Below are 21,773 nucleotides of genomic sequence, written 5' to 3' on the forward strand. Positions count from 1 at the left end.
CACGTAGAGCTCCACATAGAGCCTGCTATTATTTTTCATATGCAGGACCTAAAAAAAAGCATTATGCTTTTTTTAAAATTGTAGTGTGATCATTTATTTTTCACTTCTAAGTTTCTTAAACTGAGCAATTCAACTCTTCGAGCCTTAGTTTCTACATCTTGGTGATAACTATGAATGCAGTTAATAAAGTTTACACAATTTGCTTTCGTCAGAGAAAAAGTGCTGCACGTCGCCACTTTATCGTACCCACTTCAAACAAGTGAGGAGGAAGATATAGTAATGGTTTCTGTCATATCTGTCCATCACTTTTGTTTTCTAGAAAGTACAAAACAAATGTTTTATAAACGTTTCTGCACACAACAACCAGCTCCTGAAGTGACACCTTTCGGAACTCACAGATTTGAACGCCCCCTCCCCTCCCCCCCACCCATTTCCATGGTTACAAGCGGAAACTCATCCATCCATCCATCCATTTTCTGCCGCTGTATTCGCCGTAGCGGGTCACGGGGAGCTGGAGCCTATCACAGCTGGCATAGGGCGTGACGCGGGGGACACTCCGGGCACGACGCCAGTGCAATGCGGAGCCACACACAAAGACAGACAACCATGCACACACTCACTCACTCCTACGGGCAATTTGGGACTGGCCAATCAACCTGAAGCGCATGCTTTTGGAGGTGGGAGGAAGCTGAAACTCATTCTAGTTTCATTCCTGGAGATCTCAAATACTTAAAAAAAACAAACATTTTACCCTCAACAACCAGGTAGTGAAGTTGTGTCTTCTGCTGATTGGAACAAACTTCACGAATGTCATGCTACAAGTGAGATTTGTCTCAGACAAGTTCCCATGAGGCAAAAACATCGCCCATGTACAAAGATGCTCGATATTTTGGGACTTTAAAGAACCCAGGAATTGAAAGCTTTCACAGACCACATCAACACGGTGTAAAACAGCATCAAGTTCACCAATGAAGATGATCAGGACAATGTCTTGCCATTCTTGGACTGTGCAATACACATTGAAATGGACAGGAAACTCACTTGTTAAGACTAACAAATCAAACAACTAAGATAATAATGAACAAGAGAGGGAGGACAAATGGACATCACCTCCTACATTGCTGGTGCTTTAGAAAAACTCAAAAGAATTAAATTAAAAATTAGATTAAAAATTAACAGCTTGGCTATCATTTAATAAGGCCACATAAAATGTATTGATAAATAATTTCTCTTACAGGGATTAATAAATTGCATTTAATGTCATTTGATTATCATATCTTACAGACCCTTGGAGCACCACCCAAGATTGTTCCCCTGCTCAAGATGCTCTACAGTAATGGACAGAGCTGTGTCCATATCAACGGCAGAGACTCCAAATGGTTTCCCATCTCCGCTCCTGACCTTTTCAACTGCATCGTTGACCATCTGATGTCCGGGCTCTGTGAGAAAGTCCCCGGAGTGTCCCTCAGCAAAAACCACCTCACTAATCTGGAATATGCTGACACCAACATTCTGTTCAGCACATCCTACAGCCAGCTGAGAGATGCCCTAAGCATACACAGTGAAGAGGCAGAGAAGCTTGGCCTCCATAACAAGTTCATGCATGTTGCTGACGGACTGGATCCACGTCCATTGCAGCTCGGTGATGACACCGTGGAGCCTGTCAAGAGCTTTGTGTATCTGGGGTCCATAGCATCGGACAATGGGGACCTTAAACCAGAGATTCTCCGCAGAAGAGCTCTGGCAGCATCAACTCTGCAGTCTCTTTGGAAGCCACTCTGGCGGCACCAAACCACCTAACGCAAGATAAAGCTGCAAATTTACAACTCTAACATACTCTCCATCCTGTTAAATGGCTCGGAAACTTGGCCCTTAAACAAGACCCTGGCCGCCAGTATAGATGGCTTTGATAGCAGGGCTCTCAGAACCATCGAAAACATCAGGTCGCTGCAGCGGGTTTCCAACAAAGTACTTAGAGCCCCCACATGCCAGCCCAGAGCATCTTGCCAGGCTGGCCAACGTCGCACCCGCTGGTTTAGTCATGCCCTCCACCTTCATCCAACAACAGCCATTCTCCAGTTTGACCCCAAGGCTGCAGGCTGGAAACGACCTTGAGGCGAGCCCCGCACCTGATGGCTCGACGTCATTGCGGGCGCCCTCCAACAACAGGGAATCGTTGTGGAGGATGCGGAGTAGCTGGCACAAGAGAACACCAGCGCTGGCAGAAACTGGCTTATATGGTTGGCTCTACAGCAGGGACGGGGACCCTCCCCTCCCTTGCAAGAGCCTTACTGGCTGACCGCAGAAGCCTCTTGAACGAGAGGTGAAACATCTTCAACCAACCTGTTAGTCCAGTTAATGCTTTTTTTTTGCGGGTCTTGAGTTACCTCAACCTGGATGATTGAAAACCTCCACAGACATGACTTTAAAGTATTTTTAGGTATTTTATCTTTTCAAGTTAAAGAATGTACCTTTTACACACAGTGGGTGAGTATTTCATGATAGGTTTACTGGCTGTTCATACGAACTTCCTTTGACACATGGAGACCATTTCAATGATCACAAAGATTGTTGGTTTACATCTCATATTAATCAAACTCTAGAGTTTTCTTTAATGAATATAACATTTGCCAAGGATTCTGATAAAATTAAATTGTTAAATTTCAAAAGCTTAACTGCTGAACCCAAGCATTTCACTACCCATTTGAAAAGACCTGAATGAACCCATATGAAGATCATCTGAACGTAAAATTTTGAGCTGTGATGTAATGGCTCAAAGCCAAGAATTGTGAGATAACTCTGCCCCATTTGCCTAGATTTTAAGGCCTGACAGAGTCAACATTTAACTGGTGGACGAGTTCAGTGTTTTCTGGGTCCCTATCCAGCACCCATTAACCTCTCCTTTTATCCATGACACCAAAAAAGAAGTGAAGGAATGCTACTCACATACTGTAGCACAAGTACAGAGGGGAAACAACCAGTGTCCTCAACTGTTTGTACAGCTGCAAGTTCTTCTCGTTCAACTCTGACTTTTGCCCTTTACAAACTTTTTTTGGGGACTATTATCAGTTGGATCCCAGTCAACATAAAAGTTGAAAGAGGCTGATAAATGTTTGTGTTTTCTATGGTTTGACAGTATCTAGGGGCTATGTCTGAGATTGTTCATGGATTTGTAATTCTCTAATGTATGTTTTTGCTCTACTGATCTTAACAACTGATTACAGGTAGACAACTCAATCCCATCTTCCTAACCAAATTTGAGTTATCTTCTTATTCAGTTGTATGACGTTATTTCTGCTATGAGTCTTATTCACAATGAAACTGGACTTGATGAGGTAAAGTTACCTATATTGAAATTTTTCAGTAATCACTGTATCAGGCTAATATTAGCTGTAATCAAGTGTGTTTGAGTAACAAACACACTTGATTACTGTTAACATTCAAGCGGAAATCTTGGCAGTCTGCCATTGTAACCCAACAGGACTGGAGTTTTGTTAAAACATTTTTATAAAGTAAAAATGGTTTCTCCAATGGATTATCTGCAACAGTTCACAACATTTACTTAGAAGTTTTCATAGAAACGCTAGCTAACCAAAATCATTCATTACTCTATCAATTCATTATTATTATTATTATTCCTAACATTCAGTGTTAATTTCATCCTTAATTAAATATATGTAAATATCATGTAAACCTTTTGTATTCATACCAGCTTCCTCTATTTAAATGCTGTTGGCATTTAAGGCACACTGCTGCCACCAACTGTCCAAAGGGCATCTGTTACACGATACCCTCTAATACAATGTATTGTACTGCTGTCTCATCCTTATAAAGCTGTTGTCATCCGTCTAAATTTTTAAACACCACAAAGGGAGGCCAAGGAAATCTTAGTAGCAACTGACAATAGTGTGATGTAGGAATTTATAAAAAAACAAAAACTTATTGTATTGTTTTAACAAAGACATTTGTACACAGAGAAATAAATATCAAGAAACCAAAATAAAATGCAAATTGAAATGTACCCCATTGACAGCTCATTTTGTTTCCTCAGTTGTTGTAGGTGACAGAAGTTTGTTCTACTATTGCTTCTTTTTCTAACCCGACATTTGTCTCATTATGCCATGTAAGTGAAAGTCATTTAAACATTTAATTAAAAAAAAAAGTAAGAAAAGATCAAGCAGAATCTCCCTTGGTTTTGGTAGTTATATTTCAACATCAGCATATTTTCTCGGCAGCATATAAAAAAAAGATACAATAACTACAGCTAAATGTCAGTCTTTCTAAGCCATCTCTGTACAGTGTAGGTCCAACTAATGAGATGTAACATCCTTCATTCATTCCCTTTTGTATCAAAATTTTGAAATCCAAAAACAATTCATCTCTAATTAGCCAGTAGAAACTTGAGTAAAAATGTGCAGATCAATCCAAATCCAATCCTGTCAGATATACACAACTGTGCCAGACGTCTGACACATTTCTTTGACTAACAAAAAATGACAATTGTTCATACAATGACCTCAAAAATAAACTCTGTCATTTAATGTCCATTCTGGAGGGTTAGTTTTTCGTAAAAGTCCTAGGTGCCTCATAATCACTCAGATGATGAACAGAATCCTTTCAAATTTCTCACATGGTTTGTAGGGGCTCTACAGGGGTACATCTGATAATTGGTTTCTTCACTGTGCTTATTGTCAGATTTGAATGTATATTTGTATCTAGGTGATTTACACGTTACTTTGGTCACCTACAGGTTAATAGAGGTTAAGCTTTCTCCACATCAGCACAATGTTTTCCACTACTGGGGGGCATCTCTGTCTTAGACACAAATTTGTATTTGTTTTTATTTGTATGTGAGATTTACCACAGATACTTTATATTTTCTATTTGGTCTATCCTGATGTGTCGGGTAGAATAAAATGGAGGCTGTATTAGAAAAGAATCCTTTAAAAAAAAGAATTGCTGGTATCCACAACTGCTTACTAGCTAGTTATAGGACACTACAAAGGGAGTAAGCTTTCAATAGAGAGGACATAAATGAACCCGATGGAGTGGCGGAGAATGTCGTCCATCCAGTATGAGTGTTCCTGGCAAAAAAAAAAAGAAAAAAGAAAAGAAAAATTAGGGGCCCAATTCCAGGAGAATAGAGGGTTATAGGATCAAGGTCAGTACACTGTCCCAGACCACTGGTGAAAGGGGGAAGTCTATCAGATAGCAAAAGTTTGTTAGTTCCTCTCCTGCACAAATACAGTCTCCTGTGGACAAAGTCCTGCCTCTTGAAGTGTGATGTCATAATCCAAGTGGGCAAGCTTCCTTCGGGGAAAGTTGGTGACGAGTTCGAAGCGTTCATTTGGGTAACCTTTTGACTGGACGTGTCTAACCAGGGCCTTAAAATGAGAAGGTGAGATATCAAAGGTGAGGCATCGACAAACAATTATGTGATAGTAAAAATTTTCGACAGGTAATGCTCAAATTTATATTACTTATGGCAGTGGCTTTGCCTTTGTGGGGAAATGCACTTCTTTATTGAATAAGAAACCACACCTATAAGACTAATATGAAGCAACTTCTCGCAGCCAGTTTCCTAATTTTAGCATGCAGGCTGGAGACCAAAGCTTGTGACCTGCACTGCCCAAATTCAAAATATAAATTTTGTGTCTCGGATGCCGCAGACACTTCAAAAACTTAATTGGTGGATAGATAACATCTGTTATAAGTTAATGTGAGCAAACTGAAACTTCATATATAATTAAATCAAAACCTCAAGGTTATACTCTGTTTGATACTTTTTTTTAAACAGCTCAGCCTTACGTTTGGCACCAAAACAGCACCTAATATGCAGATATGAGATATAATGGTATTGACTGACTCATTTGACTCTGAGCACATTTCCCATTACTCTGAACTATTCCTTTAAATTGGAATTCTTATGATGTTGTTCTCACCAAAAGCTTTGATTTAGAAGACAAGGAAATTTGTTCTCTCTGTCCATCTGGGTAACGGAGCATCAATCTGGCTTTGGGACCTTACATTAGACAGAAAACACATCATTACAACACAAAAATACAAAGAAATTATGCAGTTATAGTGCTATTCAATAAGTTGTCAAAAGTCATTGCTTTGACCTACAATTTCATCACCTCATCTATCAGTCGATACAATAAAGAATGTAGAGGGAATTCATTTGGTGGAAGAGACCACGCATCTGGTGTATACACACAAGTCTAATGGCTTCCACCAGTCAGTCTTTTTTTTTTTGGATGTTGTTGTTGATGTTGTAAATGTGATGAAGCTGTGAAGTTTGTTATAGTAACATGTCCGAAAAAAGAAATAAACAAAATAAACACATCAAAACTTTTCATTCTCTGTAAATAAGATCTGTAATCAGCAGTATATAGTGAACATAATATGTCAGATTATATGAAGCAGAAGGTTTGCACTGGGCTTCACCAGAGAAAAGACTGAAAATGGAAATCCTCGTTTATAACTTGTACACTGATACCTTTACTATTCGCCATCTATAATCATCACAAAACAAAGTTGCCTAGGCGCGCGCACACACACACACACACACACACACACACACACACACACACACACACACACTCACATATATAGTACATTCGCGCTTCAAGATACACGGCTTCACTACACTGCGGATATTTAGTAGGTAGTCACGTGATACCGTACGGCCACGCTATTGGCTGACAGTATCTGCGTGTGCGCTGCTTTCCAAGACTCATGGTTCCTCCTGAGTATTTCAAGTGTTCTAAACAGTCTATAAGAGTGTGGGGAGAGGTAATACAGATATAAGGTGGTTTAATATCAGTATGTGGAGGGTTCCTAAATATTTAAATTGCCGTAAATAAAATTACCATAATAATAGTCGCTATATCGCAGAATTTCATTTTTTGCAGGTGGTCCTGGAACACATGAACGTAACGAGGGATTAATGTATTTTTATTGTAGTGGTAGTTGGTAGGTTGTGTAGTGTAGATATAACATAATTAATTGTTTGAGATCATATGTGATGAATGTTGCCATTTAATAAATTTTGTATTTTTTAAAGTGTGGTCCTGCGGCACAAACACATTTGCTCAAAAAATGCCCCGGATGGATGTTGTGTGCCAGTATCAGGGCAACATATAGTCTCAAATACGTCACACTGGAGTTCTGGCAGAGGATGATGTATGAAGGTTAAATGTCCATTTTAAAAAGGTTCTTGATACAAATTGGAGACAAATGCATTCCCTCTCAAAAGCACAATAAACCATCATTGCAATGTCAAATTTAGAATTACGTGTTGATGTACCATTGTCATCAGGACAGTCTGCCTTGCAGGGCTGGGGAGTGCTGGTCTTGGAAGGTCCAGCACTTTCAGCCACTGGGGTACGATGGTCTCCTCCAGAATCTGCTACATGCTGAGGATGATGAGAACCAGCTGCCGAGGGCTCAACGTGGTTCCTTTTGCTCTCCTCTTTTTTGTGACTGTGGTTATTTTCTTTGTGTGGCGACTTTCTGTGGGAGGAAGTCGAACTGTCAGGATGTAGACGCTGCTGGGCCATAGTGATCGAAGGGAGAGGTGAGTGCTTGCTGGTGGAACTTTCATGAACCACTGGTATTTCGCTGTCTGAACCATCAACAGAGATTGGACCCTCGCTATCGGAGAAAGGCTCTGCATCAGACTCATCGTCTGACCTTGGGGAATCAGGGGCTTCGGGGGCATTTGAGGACTCATAGTGGGTCTCCTGAAGGGAGGCTCGGATCGCTGCCTCCAGCTGACTGTCTTCGCTGGCATCAATCAGACTCTCCTGAAACAGAAAATAATGTGTAGCTGTAGAAAACAAATGACAGAGCCAGGAAAAATAACAGGAGAAAAACATGCCAGAGTTTCATGCTTTAGGCTCAGTAGACCCATTTTAACAAATTAAAAGTCCCAAATTATACTTTTTAAATTAATGTCATTCAGCTGCCAGATGTCCAACTACACTGTATTTGAAATGTCTTGCTCCAAACTGATCCGTGGTCCTCAATATCTTACATTGAAAATAGCCGAAATGAACTTTAGATCCAGACTCTTCGTTTGTCTGGGCTGGCCATTACACTCTGTCAATGTCTGCTACACCCCCTCTAGACATGGCTTACATGCGCCCTGTGCGTGCCCCCGCCCACTCAGACTTAGTGGTAGTTCAGAGGTTTTAAACTTTCGGTAACTTCATTACTACTCATTTCCCTCTTATTTTTCTTACGTTTTTCACTCTTCCTTTTCATTTTATAACTCCATTTTTCTATGGTAATAAAGGAGCTACTTTCTCAGTCAGAGGAATGCGACTCCGTGATTCCATTGAGCAAACAGTAGATCAGCTGATCGAATTGGGACCAACTGCTAAAAATTGCAGGGGGTTTGTGGAAAAAAATACAAAAGTACACTGACGCAAATGGAAAGAAATCAGTGGAGACAACAACAGATGATTGTAGACAAGAGATCATTAAAGTTGTGTTTCCTGACAATTGTCACAAACAAAGAGAGATGGCTGGCTAACCAGACCAGGAAGTTAAGCTAACTCAATCTGATGTGCTCTGGTGAAACATGGATACAATTCCGAAAACTAGGTTTCCATTGAGAGCTTCCAGACTTCATGACGACAGGGAGCGGTAAGACGAAAAGTCTACTTTATCAGTCAGCCAAACGTGACGAGTGACCCATTGTGTAAACACGAGATCAGCTGATCGAACTGAGACAGACCGGTAAACACCACAGAGGTTTTGTGGACAAAAACACACTGTTTGCAAATTTGAACGAAATCAGTGGAAGAGACAATGGATGAGTGTGGAGAGGAGATAATAAAGACTGTGTCTACTCACAATATGAGATGGCTGAACAACAAGATGGGGGAGCAAAGTTCACGAAATCTGATTGATTTGGTGAAACATGGTTACGATCCTGGATAACACTGTTTGAGGGTTTCCAGACTGTGGCGACACGGATGGTACCAGAGCATACGATGAAACATGGAGGTCTTTCTTGTTTTCGTGAAGTAATTTGAACTGGTGGCTGTTGGGTGTTGTCCCTACATTATCTCTGTCTGCTAACCCTATGTTGCAGAGAGGAGGACGATGAATGGAAGCTAGAACACTAAAAACTGTACATACAGTACCTGTGTATACATTTTTATTCTCTTATCTAAAGTCTATTTATTACGATTTATTTTTAGCTCTTCGTTCTTAAATTCTCCTTATTCTGACATCCTCCATGGTTTTTCTGGAGCAGTACAACTATATCGAAAATCTGTTCCCCCCTTGGGATCAATAAAGTATAAATTAATATAGCATTTTCCTAATACTCATAACATAAAAACATGCAGTGTGTTTGTCTGACATGGAGCTAATTCTTTCGCCTCTTTATCCGAATACATACTCAATTTACTTATGGTCATTAACAACTAAAAATAATATAAAAACATGTGTGAATGTTCACTATGACGCTGAGCATACAGGTACTGGGACACACACACAGGCAGGCTGGACATACATAGACCAAAGCAGAGCTAACTAGTTAGCTCAAATTCTATCTTACTTCAATAGCTTATGAGGACGTTTCAGTGTCTAGCTCTCAGCCAGGTCATTGTCACACAGTGTTACGTTAGCCTGAACATGAACGTCACCTCGGGTATGAACACACCCTTATCCGGGGAGAGGGGGGTATATTCGCAGACATGCTCGAGATTTGTCAATCACTCTATCGATCACTCCCGTTACTATGTCACGACAGGCACTGATCTGGAGAGACTTGTTTTTATGGAGTCTAGCACAATTTTCCATTTTTCGATTGATACAGGAAATATTTGTTTTCCAGATTTTAGGAGTTGGTAGGGTTAAGGAGGACCACTATGTGTATGTAGAGACCTGAAAAATATTTGTTTTTCATGTTTCATGTTTTTCAATTACGTCACATCTAATCAGTCTATATTAGTTAATTTCCCTGACGGAACCTCCTTAGGGGATCAATAAAGCTCTACTCTATACTGCAGCCCTAAATAACAGCCTTATTGTATTATGATACTGTTTCCAAGTAATAACATGAATCGATAAAAACGTATCAAAAATTCATTAAAAATTCTGCAGGGTATTTCAGCAGAGTAACACAAACACAGAAGAGAGTGCAAATTAGAGATGACACATGAGAAGCGAGACTCACAGAACGAGCTCGTTTGGCTGGCGGTGCATGACTGGATGGCCCATCGAGTTGGCCATGCTCTGCAAGGAATCCGCTTGCCTGCTCCAGGAAGGATGCCACATCCAACTGGTTCCACTCCACCATCTTTTGACCTATATTTTTTAATTTTCAAAAACAAACACTCTTAAAAACATTTAAGAAACGGGATCCAATTTAGCAACTTTCTAGTTCAACTGACGGCTCACAAGTCATAATTTACACATTACACATCGATACTGAAGTTACTCCGCAAGGCACACCTTGGAAATCGTCAGGAACAATTCGCATCAGTTCACACTCACCCGAGTGGATGTAATGAGACCAAGAGAAAAATTGTGGTTTGGTGAAAATAGAGCATTCTGGGGCTACCTGAGGAGGAGAGTGTTGCTTCTCCTTGTATTGATTCTCAATCAACCCCTCAACAGTCCTTAACTTGCTTTCAATGCAGTCTCTATCAACAAACTTTTTTTCCCCCCACTTTATGCAGTCAGTGAATGATGAAAAGAATGAGATAAACTGGTTTAAGTTGATAATGAAGTTTGACAGGATCATGTCTCTCACAAAGAAAGCTGAGCTGACGACAAAGAACAGGATTATGGAGAAATCGACATCAAGCCTGTTTTAACGACACCTACTTTGACATTTTCAGAGAACAACGATGGATTTGTGAAAGACAAAACATTATCTAATACTGTAATGGCATTAAGGGCTGAAGTTGAATTTGTTAAATGGGTGAATGCCAAAAGTAACGGTGTAACTTGGGTTCAAACAAACCAACAAACTAACAGTGCCTTCTTCAAGGAATCATGGACATGAAGTCGACCCATAATCTAACTCCTGTACAGATACGCTGTACAGATAACATTGGTTTAATGTAAATAATCTCAAATTAGGTTGGTATACTGCTTCTAGGTGCCCCCTGTTCCTCTTCTGAATAGAATGCAAAAACAACACATGAATGACAGCACCACAGTCTGGATATCAGGATACATCACAACACAAAACAGGACAAGCAGCATCAGGAAAGAAGCAAACTGCCAAAACCCCCTTGACTGCTGCTAATGTACAAAATGCTGTCTTTCTCTATCTCCATCTGACAAATGCAAGTTCAGTCAGTTTGCATTACACCCCACTGGTCGAAGCCCAAATATTCACCCATACCAGTTACATACCAGCCAAACCTCAGTTCAGCTGGGACATCTGCTTCACAGATATTATTTGTCAGTGAAGCCAATGTCAATTTGAAAATTCTATGCATCAAAGGAAGACATAGTTGTTCTTTGACAGAATAACGCCAACAATAACACAGTGAAGACATAGTATATCGTGTCAACAGAAATCAAGAAACTGTGGGTAATGCTGTGACTAGCTTTCCACTCACCTGTGCGGGGATCAAGGATAGAAATATAAGGGAACTTGTTCAGTTTATAGAACTGTATGTATCTTTGTCCCTCTTCACTATCATGATATACCTGCAATGACAGAAAATACAGAACACAACACTAAGATCTGCAGTACAACAGATATGCTTGTGATACACCAGATGTATGTGAAAATTAACATTACTAGGACTTCAGCTACTACGCGTCTATTTTTTCCATCACTGATTAAAATCAGTTCTCTTGGCCATCCCACTAAAGGAGTTTAGTAGCTGGACTGGGGTTACTTACAGTGTTCTCGTTTGCATGCGTCCTTGTGTCTTTGACATTTTTTGACAGGGATGCACGATCGTCAGACAACTCGTGTACCTGGGACGCAAGCCTTAAATACTTACTATAAAAAAGATCGATGTTACCGTTTTTTCAAGATATATTGGGAAAAAATGCACTTCCATTCAACAAAAATATTCACAATTTATCCATATCTCCACTTTAATTTGTAACCCGGAAATTGCCATTGTGTTTTGATCTCGTGCGAGGTTCTCGCCAAGACACTCATCTACTTGATTCATCCTTATTAAAATCGACCAGGGGCAGCTCGGTGGCGCAGTGGGTAGCGCTGTCGCCGCACAGCAAGGCCATTTCGGGTTTGCGTTCCGCTCTGCGCGGAGTTTGCCTGTTCTCCCCGTGTCTGCGTGGGTTCTCCGGCTTCCTCCCACCTCTAAAAACATGCGTTTCAGGTTAACTGGCCTGTCCCACATTGACTGCAGGTATGAGTGTGTGTGTTTGTCTGAGTCTCTGTGGCTCTGTTTGTGTGTTCAGGGCCCATACACACTAACTATATATATATATATATATATATATATATATATAAGAGAGACTAATTTCCCCTCTGTTGATTAAACTCAGTATATAAAATTGAAAAAAGAATACAAAAAAACATCAACTATTGAGTGAAAAGCAAAGGGGGAAAAATAACTATTATATCTCACCAGGCTGAAAAATGTTGATAAGAATAAAGTAATTTTCTTGTTTTTTTATTTTTACTGAAAGTTATGACGTTGTTATTAATAAAATCTTTAAATTAACAGTTAATTTATTGTACTGTTGGCAAAACTCAATCATTTCGTATATGTAAGATACTGTACATGTAAGAGGAAAAAAATAGATCAAATTTCTTTCCCTAAATTTAAATGTTTAATGCCCATTGCCCGCAAATTGTCACTTACCCACCGTAGCATATATTATATATCATATTTTAACTCTTCTGCTATCGGTGATTCCCAGCTCACTGAATGACATGGTATAAAGTTGCACTGTCATTGGTTGAGGGAGAAAACAACGCATCATTTGTGGAAAAGCTGCGTTGGTATAGTTTGAGGAAGAAAGTAATGTATTGCGTTGGTGGGTGTTTGGATTCTCTTGATGAAAGCAGTAAAACATGTTTGAGATGCAGATTAGGGTTAGGATTAGATTAAGGTATGCACTGTGTAAATGCCAATCTTAAAATTTGGGAATTGGTTGTTTTTCATTGTAATTAAAAATAATTCAGTTCGGTAGCTTTTTTAATACCACATTTTGCATACTTAAATGACATTAAATGAAATGTATTGATCCTCGTAGGGGAAATAATTTATCAAAACTGTACATTTTAAGTGGCCTTATTAAATGATAGTCAGGCTGAAAATATTTAATCTAATTTTTAATTTAATTTTGTATACTATTGTCATCCCCGAAGGGAAATTAAGACAGTACACTCTAGTATTTTGTCAAACAAACGCATGCATAGATACAGTACTGTATATACTGTATATTAGTAGTGTATACAGGTCCCTGTAATACACACAAACACACACAAGGGGGCCGGTAGGCATGCAGTGGGAGGTAGGGTTGCAGACCGCTCCTTCTTGGTGCGCGCAAATGACCAGCTTGCAAAGGAGGTCGGTGCCTTTCTCAATCGTGCCTCAGCAGTGCTCGGGAGGTGAATGGACACCTCCCACTGTCGGCTCACACTCCGGGTAGCTGGGCGGGAGCGGAAATCGAACCGCCGATCTTAGGAACAATGGATGACACGCTCTACCGCTGAGCCACTGCCGCCCCCCTTCAACACAGGCGATCGCTGGTCTCCTTCTTTATGAGTCATCTTAACCACACTAGTGTAGAATATAATAAATTTTTGATCATCACATTTCCACTGGAGATGAAATGTGCCAGAATGATGGATATAACATTCTTTTATGCAAAAAAATCATGCAGTTGAGACCTTTTCAATCAACTCAGCGTTTGTGCCCTCCATGTTGGTCTGCATGCCTCCTGAATGACTGAATTTGGTTGGACAGAGGCGGGGAATAACTGAACACCTTGTGTTCAGGGATGGGTCAGGAACGCACAGATTATGGAAATTGATATAACCAAGATCAAGTTAGTTAAAAAACACCATACCCTGAATGAAACTGGCTTAGAAGCTGCATACCTGCCAGAATATGAAGTGTTCTCTAATGATGGTCTTCACTGCATCGTTACTCCACACATCCCTGTTTAGACACTGGCAGGCAAAATCCTGAACATTCTGAATGTTGATCATCAGCCATTTGTTCTCCAGCTGTCCACAATCTTTTGCCTATAAGCACAACAGATGTAATATACAATGGAATTAGTCAGGTACATAAAAATGAAATTATTCAACCAAAAGATGTTTGTATAGGTGCTCAGTTATCCAGGCATCTTGGATGAGAGGTGAAATGTCTTCAAGAGACTTTCTTACAGTCCAGTGGATTGATTTAAACAGCTTTGGGTTCAAACAAAGGCAAACACAGTATGTGGATAAACAAATGCTTGTTGAAGATAAATAAATTTGATTCCAATCAACTTTTCTTCAGGAAAAACATATTGCACATTCTGATCTACGTCAGCAGTATGTGAGCATGTCATGGTGTGTATGTAAGCTTCTATTCTAGACACTGCATTAATTCATTTCACAGATCACTTTCAACCACAAAGTGAAAACACTACATTAAAGTTTGGCAACTTGCATTCTCACTACACTTGGTTTCACACCTGTGGTCCACACAGTCACAATCTGAAATTTCATTCAACATTCTCAGAAAGCAAACAAAGTTGTCGGGTCTGATGTTTGCTGCGACTGACTCCTCACCGTCTCAAAGCTGCCTTTGTGCATAAGCTCGATGGGAGGACGGAAAAGGTCTGCCAGGGTGCTCAGTTTCTTATCCACTGTACCACCGTTACGCAGCTCTTGTTCCTGGCGAACTAAAAAAATGCAAGTAAGGACACAAACAAAAAGGATCAGACAAAAATAAATGTTTAATTAAATAAGCAGCAGTAAGTGATACCATTTTGGCAACTGATCGTGTTTAAGATGGGAAAGGGAGAGATTCCTCACTTGTTTCTGTTTGAAAATCTCGGAAACCATCAAATATTGATCGAGCGGGTCTTCTTCGCTTTGGCACTGTATGCATACCACAGACATGGAAAGTCACATTCAGCAGATGACTGAAACAGTACAGCTGTTAAAAGCAATTGAGTCTTTTTTGCATGACGCAACAAAGCAGTGCAATACCTCCAAACAATGGCTCTGGCTCCACCAATATGTCCTGTTTCTGGGGAATGGGTGCTCGTACCTCACTGAGACAAAAGGCAACATGGTCAGTATTACTCAAGTAGAAAGGACTGTAGATGCATGAAAAATAAATCTTCTAAAAAATGGTTGGAAAAGGGGGTTTAGTTCAGTCTTGTCTGACACAGGTGTGTGAACTGAAACCTCATCTTACTCTGTGGGGAGAGCCCGACTGCTTGAAGCTGCTGAACTGGAGCTGGTGCTGGGCTCCTCTGCAATCCCCCCTCCATCCAGAAACATGGTCACTGCCATCTCTAAGTTGTTGTTGCATGCTTCCAACATATGCTTTCCGACACTCTCTGTGGCTCCTGAGATGAAAGAAAAAGTAAAGATGAAAACACCCCCTGAATTCATCAATGAATAAAAGCTACATATCCCTAAAATAACTCATTCTGACTGGCACAGATTTTATTTTCTTCTTTTCTTTCATTAACTCATTTGCTGGCAGTGGTTTGTAGAAAATGAACTCCTTTTATCTGCATTTTCTGTCTGTTTTTGACCGATGCTTCACTCACTCACACCGTGTTCGCTCGCGGCTGTGTGCTGACATACGCAAACCTTGTTGCATTGTAAGTTGCCGCAACTTCTCCGTCTTCCTTTAATTCGCTATCCTGTTTTGCAACTCGGTCAGTCATATAGCGTGCATATATATGCACGCTAAATTCCTTGATTTGAGGCCTGATTTTCACTGACTAGCTCTGTCAGACTGTCCCCTAACCCCCTCTGTTGAAAAATTTAAGTCTATGGACATCATTGGCAGCAAGTCACTTAAGAGCTCTGACACTAAATTTATTTTTGTATGTAGATTGTGCCCAATTAATACTGGTATTCTAAAGTTACTTGTGTCATTCACAATGATTCTTTTTCATATCACACAGCAAGTAAGATGTAGCAGGATGCTGCTATATGACTATTTTGCATACACGCATCACGGGGCCAATGCTGGAATAAATTATAGTGCAGACCTGCTATTAGTGTATGATTAAAAAAAGACACAATGTTTTTTTTTCCATGTTTCATGCCCTTTAGTTTTGATCCAGACTATGACCAGATACACCCAAGAACATACGAATGATACAGTGGGGATTCTATTCCTAAATTACTACTATTACACTACATTCTGTCATTTCTGTGCTCCAGAATATTGTTACTCACCTGCCAACATCTTGTGATAATAATATGATATGCAATGAATTTTAAACTTGCTGCTGTTGGACATGAGATCCAATCCATTCTGAGAATTTAGGACACATTTTTGTCTTAAGTCGGTTGGTTGCAGTTTCATTCATTTAACTACAACAAAAATAGCTTGTCAGACACTATGACCACGTCAAAAGTCCATTTAATGTTGTTTTGATAGACAATTACTGCTTCATTTCAAATGCAGATTGAAACTTTCCAGTTACAGGGAAGTAGTCTTCCAGATGCTATCATTCAACTTATGAAGATTCATAGATATGACCTGCACATGGCCATATCCTACTGTAGTTCCTCTTTCTGACGCAACCCACGCCAAGCAGCATAACATTAACACACCATAGATTAAGACTTCACATGACATCAAAATGACTCAGCAAATATAAAACAAATAATTTGTTCTGATGTCAAACTTCATGTGGCCTATTCAGCATTCCTGTTGAAGCATTATCTACAGCGTTTCATCCTTCTTTTATCCACATCTCTACGAACCTCTGAGCAGGGAACGAACACATTGCATTTATGTGCATGGAGACATCCGCGAGCATTGAGTCAGGTCAAGAAGAAAGTTAAATAAATCCTTTAATAATCTCCAATATGGAAATTGCTTTTTTCCACTCCAAGTATTTGTGGAAAAACAGAATTTATATACAGTAATCCCTCGCTTGTTTGCTTTTCAAGCTGCCCGGCTTCACTAAATCGCAGATTTTTATTACTGGGCTTGCGCTAGCCATTCGCCACTTCGCCATAGGCGAAGTAAATTCCAGATTGGCTACAAGGTTTTTAGACTGTGTAGCCAAAGTGGCGTTCTTATTTTTACGGAAAAAAGGCTAAAACTTACAACTTTTTCGCTCGCTAGCGGCGTTCGCTATTTCCGTTAGGATATTTCCGCTAGCGAGCGGTGCTAGCGCCGCTACTTCCGCTAGTGAACGGCCCTAGCACCGCCATTTCCGCATGCCGACTGAATTTAGCCGAAGCATGCCGACGGAAATAGCCGAAGTGAATGCTCCCGATCATTGAATATGCACTCGGGTCATGACCTCCTTTCCTCGGATGAAAAACAAAAAATATTGTTTTTTTACAAGCTGATCCCGCGAATTGGTGTAAGACAAGGCGAGGACGATCGATCAAAAGAATCCAGTGTTTTATAGTAGAGTTTGTGTTAAAGTCCTCATTAATAAACAAATGGTGAATGCTGAGAGGGGGGAGGAGTGGTGACAGACCGATCAGAAGGTAAATGAAAGATATTATCAACATTTGTTTGTAGTCTTAGACTTTTGTTCCCTATGACCAGCAGGATTAACCAGCGATGCATGTAAATGTGTATTCACCTCGCTCGCTATTTTTCATACCTTTTTAAATTGAAATGAAAAATCATGTTATTGAATTAAAAAACCAAAAAAAACTATGGCATACCAATGGTGTTGGTGGTGGTCAAAGTTGAAATGTCTTCTAGTCTAAGTAAAACTTACAAGTAAACATTGAGTAATATTTTGTATGACTGTATCTTCACATAGTGAATGAAAGTTTTAAATTGTTGAATCTCACATTTATACTTGCATAAAGTAGGACAGAAATAAAGATAGTTCAGCTTGAACTGTTGACTTTAGTGTATTTTTGTAGGTAAACTGAACAGAAGATTTTGCCCTCAGAATGCAGGAAAACAAACCCGCGACGAGCTTTGGTCATCCACCCGTGCACCACTGTCTTGGACACAGAGTGTGGCTTTTTGTGGTTTGCTCAATTCTTTTACACTGACCCACAGTGGCTTAGTCATACTAGCTCCTAGTGCAAGCCCAGTATTAGGTAGCCATGTAATACTGTATGCGCATGCTATTGGTTAACAACATCAGTGTGTGCGCTGCGTTCCAAGACTCACAGAACGCAGCGCACTTCCGTGTAACACAAGGTGTTTTAAACAGTCTATAAGAGTGTGGGAAAAGGTAATGCAGATATAAGGTGAGGGAGGGTTCATAAATGTTTAAATTACCGTAAATAATAAAATAAATAATTTGCTATATCGTGGAGTTTCGTTTTTCACATGTGGTCCTGGAACGCATTAACTGCGACTAACAAGGGATCACTGTGTGTGTGTGTGTGTGTGTATACTGTATATATACTGTATATATTACATACACACACACAAGGGGCCTTTAGGCATGCCGGTAGTGGTGATAATGGGAGGTAGAGTGGCGGGCAGTTCTCACGTGGGGCGCACCATGAGCAGCTTGTAAAGGGACGGTGCCTTGCGCAAGGGTACCTTGGCAGCGCTCCGGAGGTGAACTGGCACCTTCCACTGCAAGTTCAAAATCCAAATATTTTTGCCCGGGTCCCCAGTCCAAGACCTAGTGGACTGAGCTCCTGCCGTCTTTATGATAGGCACCCAATAATAAAGCTGTCACAACATGCCTGTTATTTCTTCTTTTTTTCCTTGTAGATTGTTGATGGGGTTCTGGGAGCTAAATGATGTTGGAACCAGTGTTTGCCAGGTTAAGTTTCTCTTTGGAAGCATTAACCACTGAATGCTGAAATCTGAATTGAATTTTTGCGATTTGATGTTAATTATTGGTTGAATTGAGAAATAAAACAGAATAATCAAACACAAAATGGCATGTCAGACTTTTGATTTTCAGGAAGCGCATTAGCACGTCTTTCATGTAATCGCACTGGAATACCTCATTGATTTAAAACTTGATTTTGCCTCTACACCCTTGAGGATAAATTCATTCAGCAGAGGTAGGGATGTAAAAGTTTCACTTTGGTTCTACAGTATCTTACTATGTTGTTTTTATGTCCTGTAATCGTTTCTGGTGTTAAGAAGTAGTACTTCTTTATTTATAGTACTGTAATGGTATTTAAATGACAACAAATGGATTGAAGATGAATAACGACTTACGAACAATTCAACTTATGAACAGCCTCTTGGAACCAACTGTGTTTGTAAGTAAAGGACTACCTGAACTGTGATCTGAAATAACAAACTCAATCAGCTTTAGATATCCAAAACGTCCTTGCATATTAATTATAAAGCACGACAAAATTGATATAAACCCCGCAAATATCTAATAGCAAAGGCAAAAATGCATGCCGTCTTCTGAGAAAAAATATTGTGCACTTTGGGAAATGCTGCACAGGTAGCACTGAGCTAAAATAGGGTAGAGGCTCAGTGATTGGCAACTGAAAAGTTAAACTACGAAATCAACGGAATTCCATTCAAATTATGAATTGCCACAATGTAGACGAAAATAAAATACACATTTTATTTGTATTTCATTTTTGTTTTAACTATTTATAGTACGAACTCGAATCTTTTATAGTGTACCTCAGTTTGGCTAACGTGATCTGTCCGGGTCTACTGCGCATGCGTGTTTCACTTTCTAAGTCTGGCAGCAGCCCCCTGACCGAGTCTCCTCTTTTCTCCTTTAAACGTCGTAAAGTGAAACACAACCTCGTGTTAACCTTTAACCGACGAGACCTGAGCGAGCAGATAACGTGCTCATGGCTCATGTAAATAATTTTAGAAGCATCACCGTCAGAGTAAAGACAACCCTACCACAAACGAAGCCTGACTGGGGGTGAGGAAGCAAAATGTTCGTCTGACGACGTCCATTCCACACTATCAAACATGCAAGGCAAAAAAAGGAGATCAGCTCCACATATAGATGGCGCCTTTAATGAGTACCTCACCAAATTAATTATATTTTAATGGGTTAACGAAATATCATATTCAAAGCTAGTGCTCGTGATCATTTCCCAGTATTTCATGAGTTTTATTAAAAAACTGTTTTTTCCATCTGCACAGCATTGACAGCGTAGGAGCCAGAAGAGGACTTCACGTCCGTCTTCCTGCCTGCGTTTTGTTTTTAGAACAGTGGAGCTCTTCGCATTGGAGAACCAAAAACGGTTGATACATATAAAACCCCCTCAAAAAGATAATTTTACCTGTTATTGCTGTGAATTGTTGTATTAACCCATTCACCCCCAGAGCTGAGGTGTCTCCGAGCGCCGCCATCTTACCGCCACAAACAACAACATAAACTTGGCGCATGCGCCTCCGAGTCTTTTTCCTCCTGTCTGGCGCGGCGCGTGCCCCATGCGTCACCAAAGGAATGAGCTGCATTGTGGTTTTTGTAGTTCACTAAATAAATACAAGCGTTATACTGTACAACCACAGGCAAATTAATCCCTTAAACATTTAACGTTGTACTCATCTGCTTGGTACAAGACATTTTACATTACTTTGCAGTGGGTAGCGCTGTCGCCACACAGCAAGGCGGTTTCCGGATAAATCCCTGCTCTTTGTGGAAGTTTGCATGTGTGCGCGGGTTCTCCCCGGGTTCTCAGCCTCCCCCCACCGCCTGAAAACATGCACTTGAGGCACTCCGCAACCCACAATAGCGGGTATAGAAGAAATGTACTTTATTGATGTCACATGGAGAAGTTAATTTTTCCACTCATTTACTGATTAACATACATTATATATGTGTGTACAGGCCCCTGGATGACGAAGATGAATGAAATTAAATTTGATTAACATGAGATTAGTTTAAATATTTGCTTTATTCATTCCAAACCAGAAAATTATGTTAGCGCAGCATGTGAAAGTAAACCATATAGAAGAGCCACCATCAAATTAGATTAGATAAATTTAATTAAAAATGGGAAATTAACATGTTGCTTAGATAAATTTAATTAAAAATGGGAAATTAACATGTTGCAACAGAGCATGGAAAAAAAATTGTATTCATTCATTCATTTTCTTAACCCGCTTAATCCGCTTACGCAAGTCGCGGGGGAGCCGGTGCCTATCCCGGCAGTCTCAGGGTGTGAGGTGGGGGACACCCCGGGCATGATGCCAGTGTACCGCGGAGCCACATAGAGACAAACAATCACACACACACACTCACTCCTAAGGTCAATTTGGGACCGGCCAATCAACCTGAAGCGCATGCTTTTGGAGGTGGGAGGAAGCCGGAGAACCCGGAGAGAACCCACGCAGACACGGGGAGAGCATGCGAACTCGACACAGAGCGGGACTCGAACCCGGACCCGCCGTGTTGTGAGGCGACAGCGCTACCCACTGCGCCACCATGCTGCCCCTAAAAACATCATAGACATACATAATTCACAGACAAATGTGAAACTACAACATGAGTGAAATATTAACACTATAGCACTGCTGGCCTTTTTTGAACTTTCAGGAGCTAAGTCACTGCCAGCCAAAGGTACCTGGTATGCTACAGCTCATTTGCAAATGTGGCTGACATCTGAAACAGCAAGTAACTGGGGGGGAGGGGGCACACCTTAGACTTGGGTACAGTATTCTCATCTAGCATTGGCCAGTGTGGGG

General features: G+C 40.4%; 1 protein-coding gene across 1 annotated transcript; it reads right to left on the minus strand.

Annotated features, from left to right (window-relative positions):
- Nucleotides 1–3,904: 3,904 nt before the first annotated feature.
- On the minus strand, nucleotides 3,905–20,471 carry ubxn7 (UBX domain protein 7). The gene is made up of 11 exons (XM_068341568.1): nucleotides 20,366–20,471; nucleotides 15,381–15,534; nucleotides 15,170–15,234; nucleotides 14,993–15,058; nucleotides 14,747–14,859; nucleotides 14,066–14,212; nucleotides 11,595–11,685; nucleotides 10,196–10,326; nucleotides 7,310–7,808; nucleotides 5,943–6,022; nucleotides 3,905–5,384 (listed from the first exon to the last, which is right to left on the minus strand). The coding sequence occupies exons 1-11, from the start codon at nucleotides 20,469–20,471 to the stop codon at nucleotides 5,223–5,225; spliced, it is 1,614 nt and encodes a 537-aa protein (XP_068197669.1). The 3' UTR covers nucleotides 3,905–5,222.
- Nucleotides 20,472–21,773: the final 1,302 nt, after the last annotated feature.

Source organism: Antennarius striatus, chromosome 18 (assembly GCF_040054535.1).
Source record: "Antennarius striatus isolate MH-2024 chromosome 18, ASM4005453v1, whole genome shotgun sequence".
Taxonomy (NCBI): domain Eukaryota; kingdom Metazoa; phylum Chordata; class Actinopteri; order Lophiiformes; family Antennariidae; genus Antennarius; species Antennarius striatus.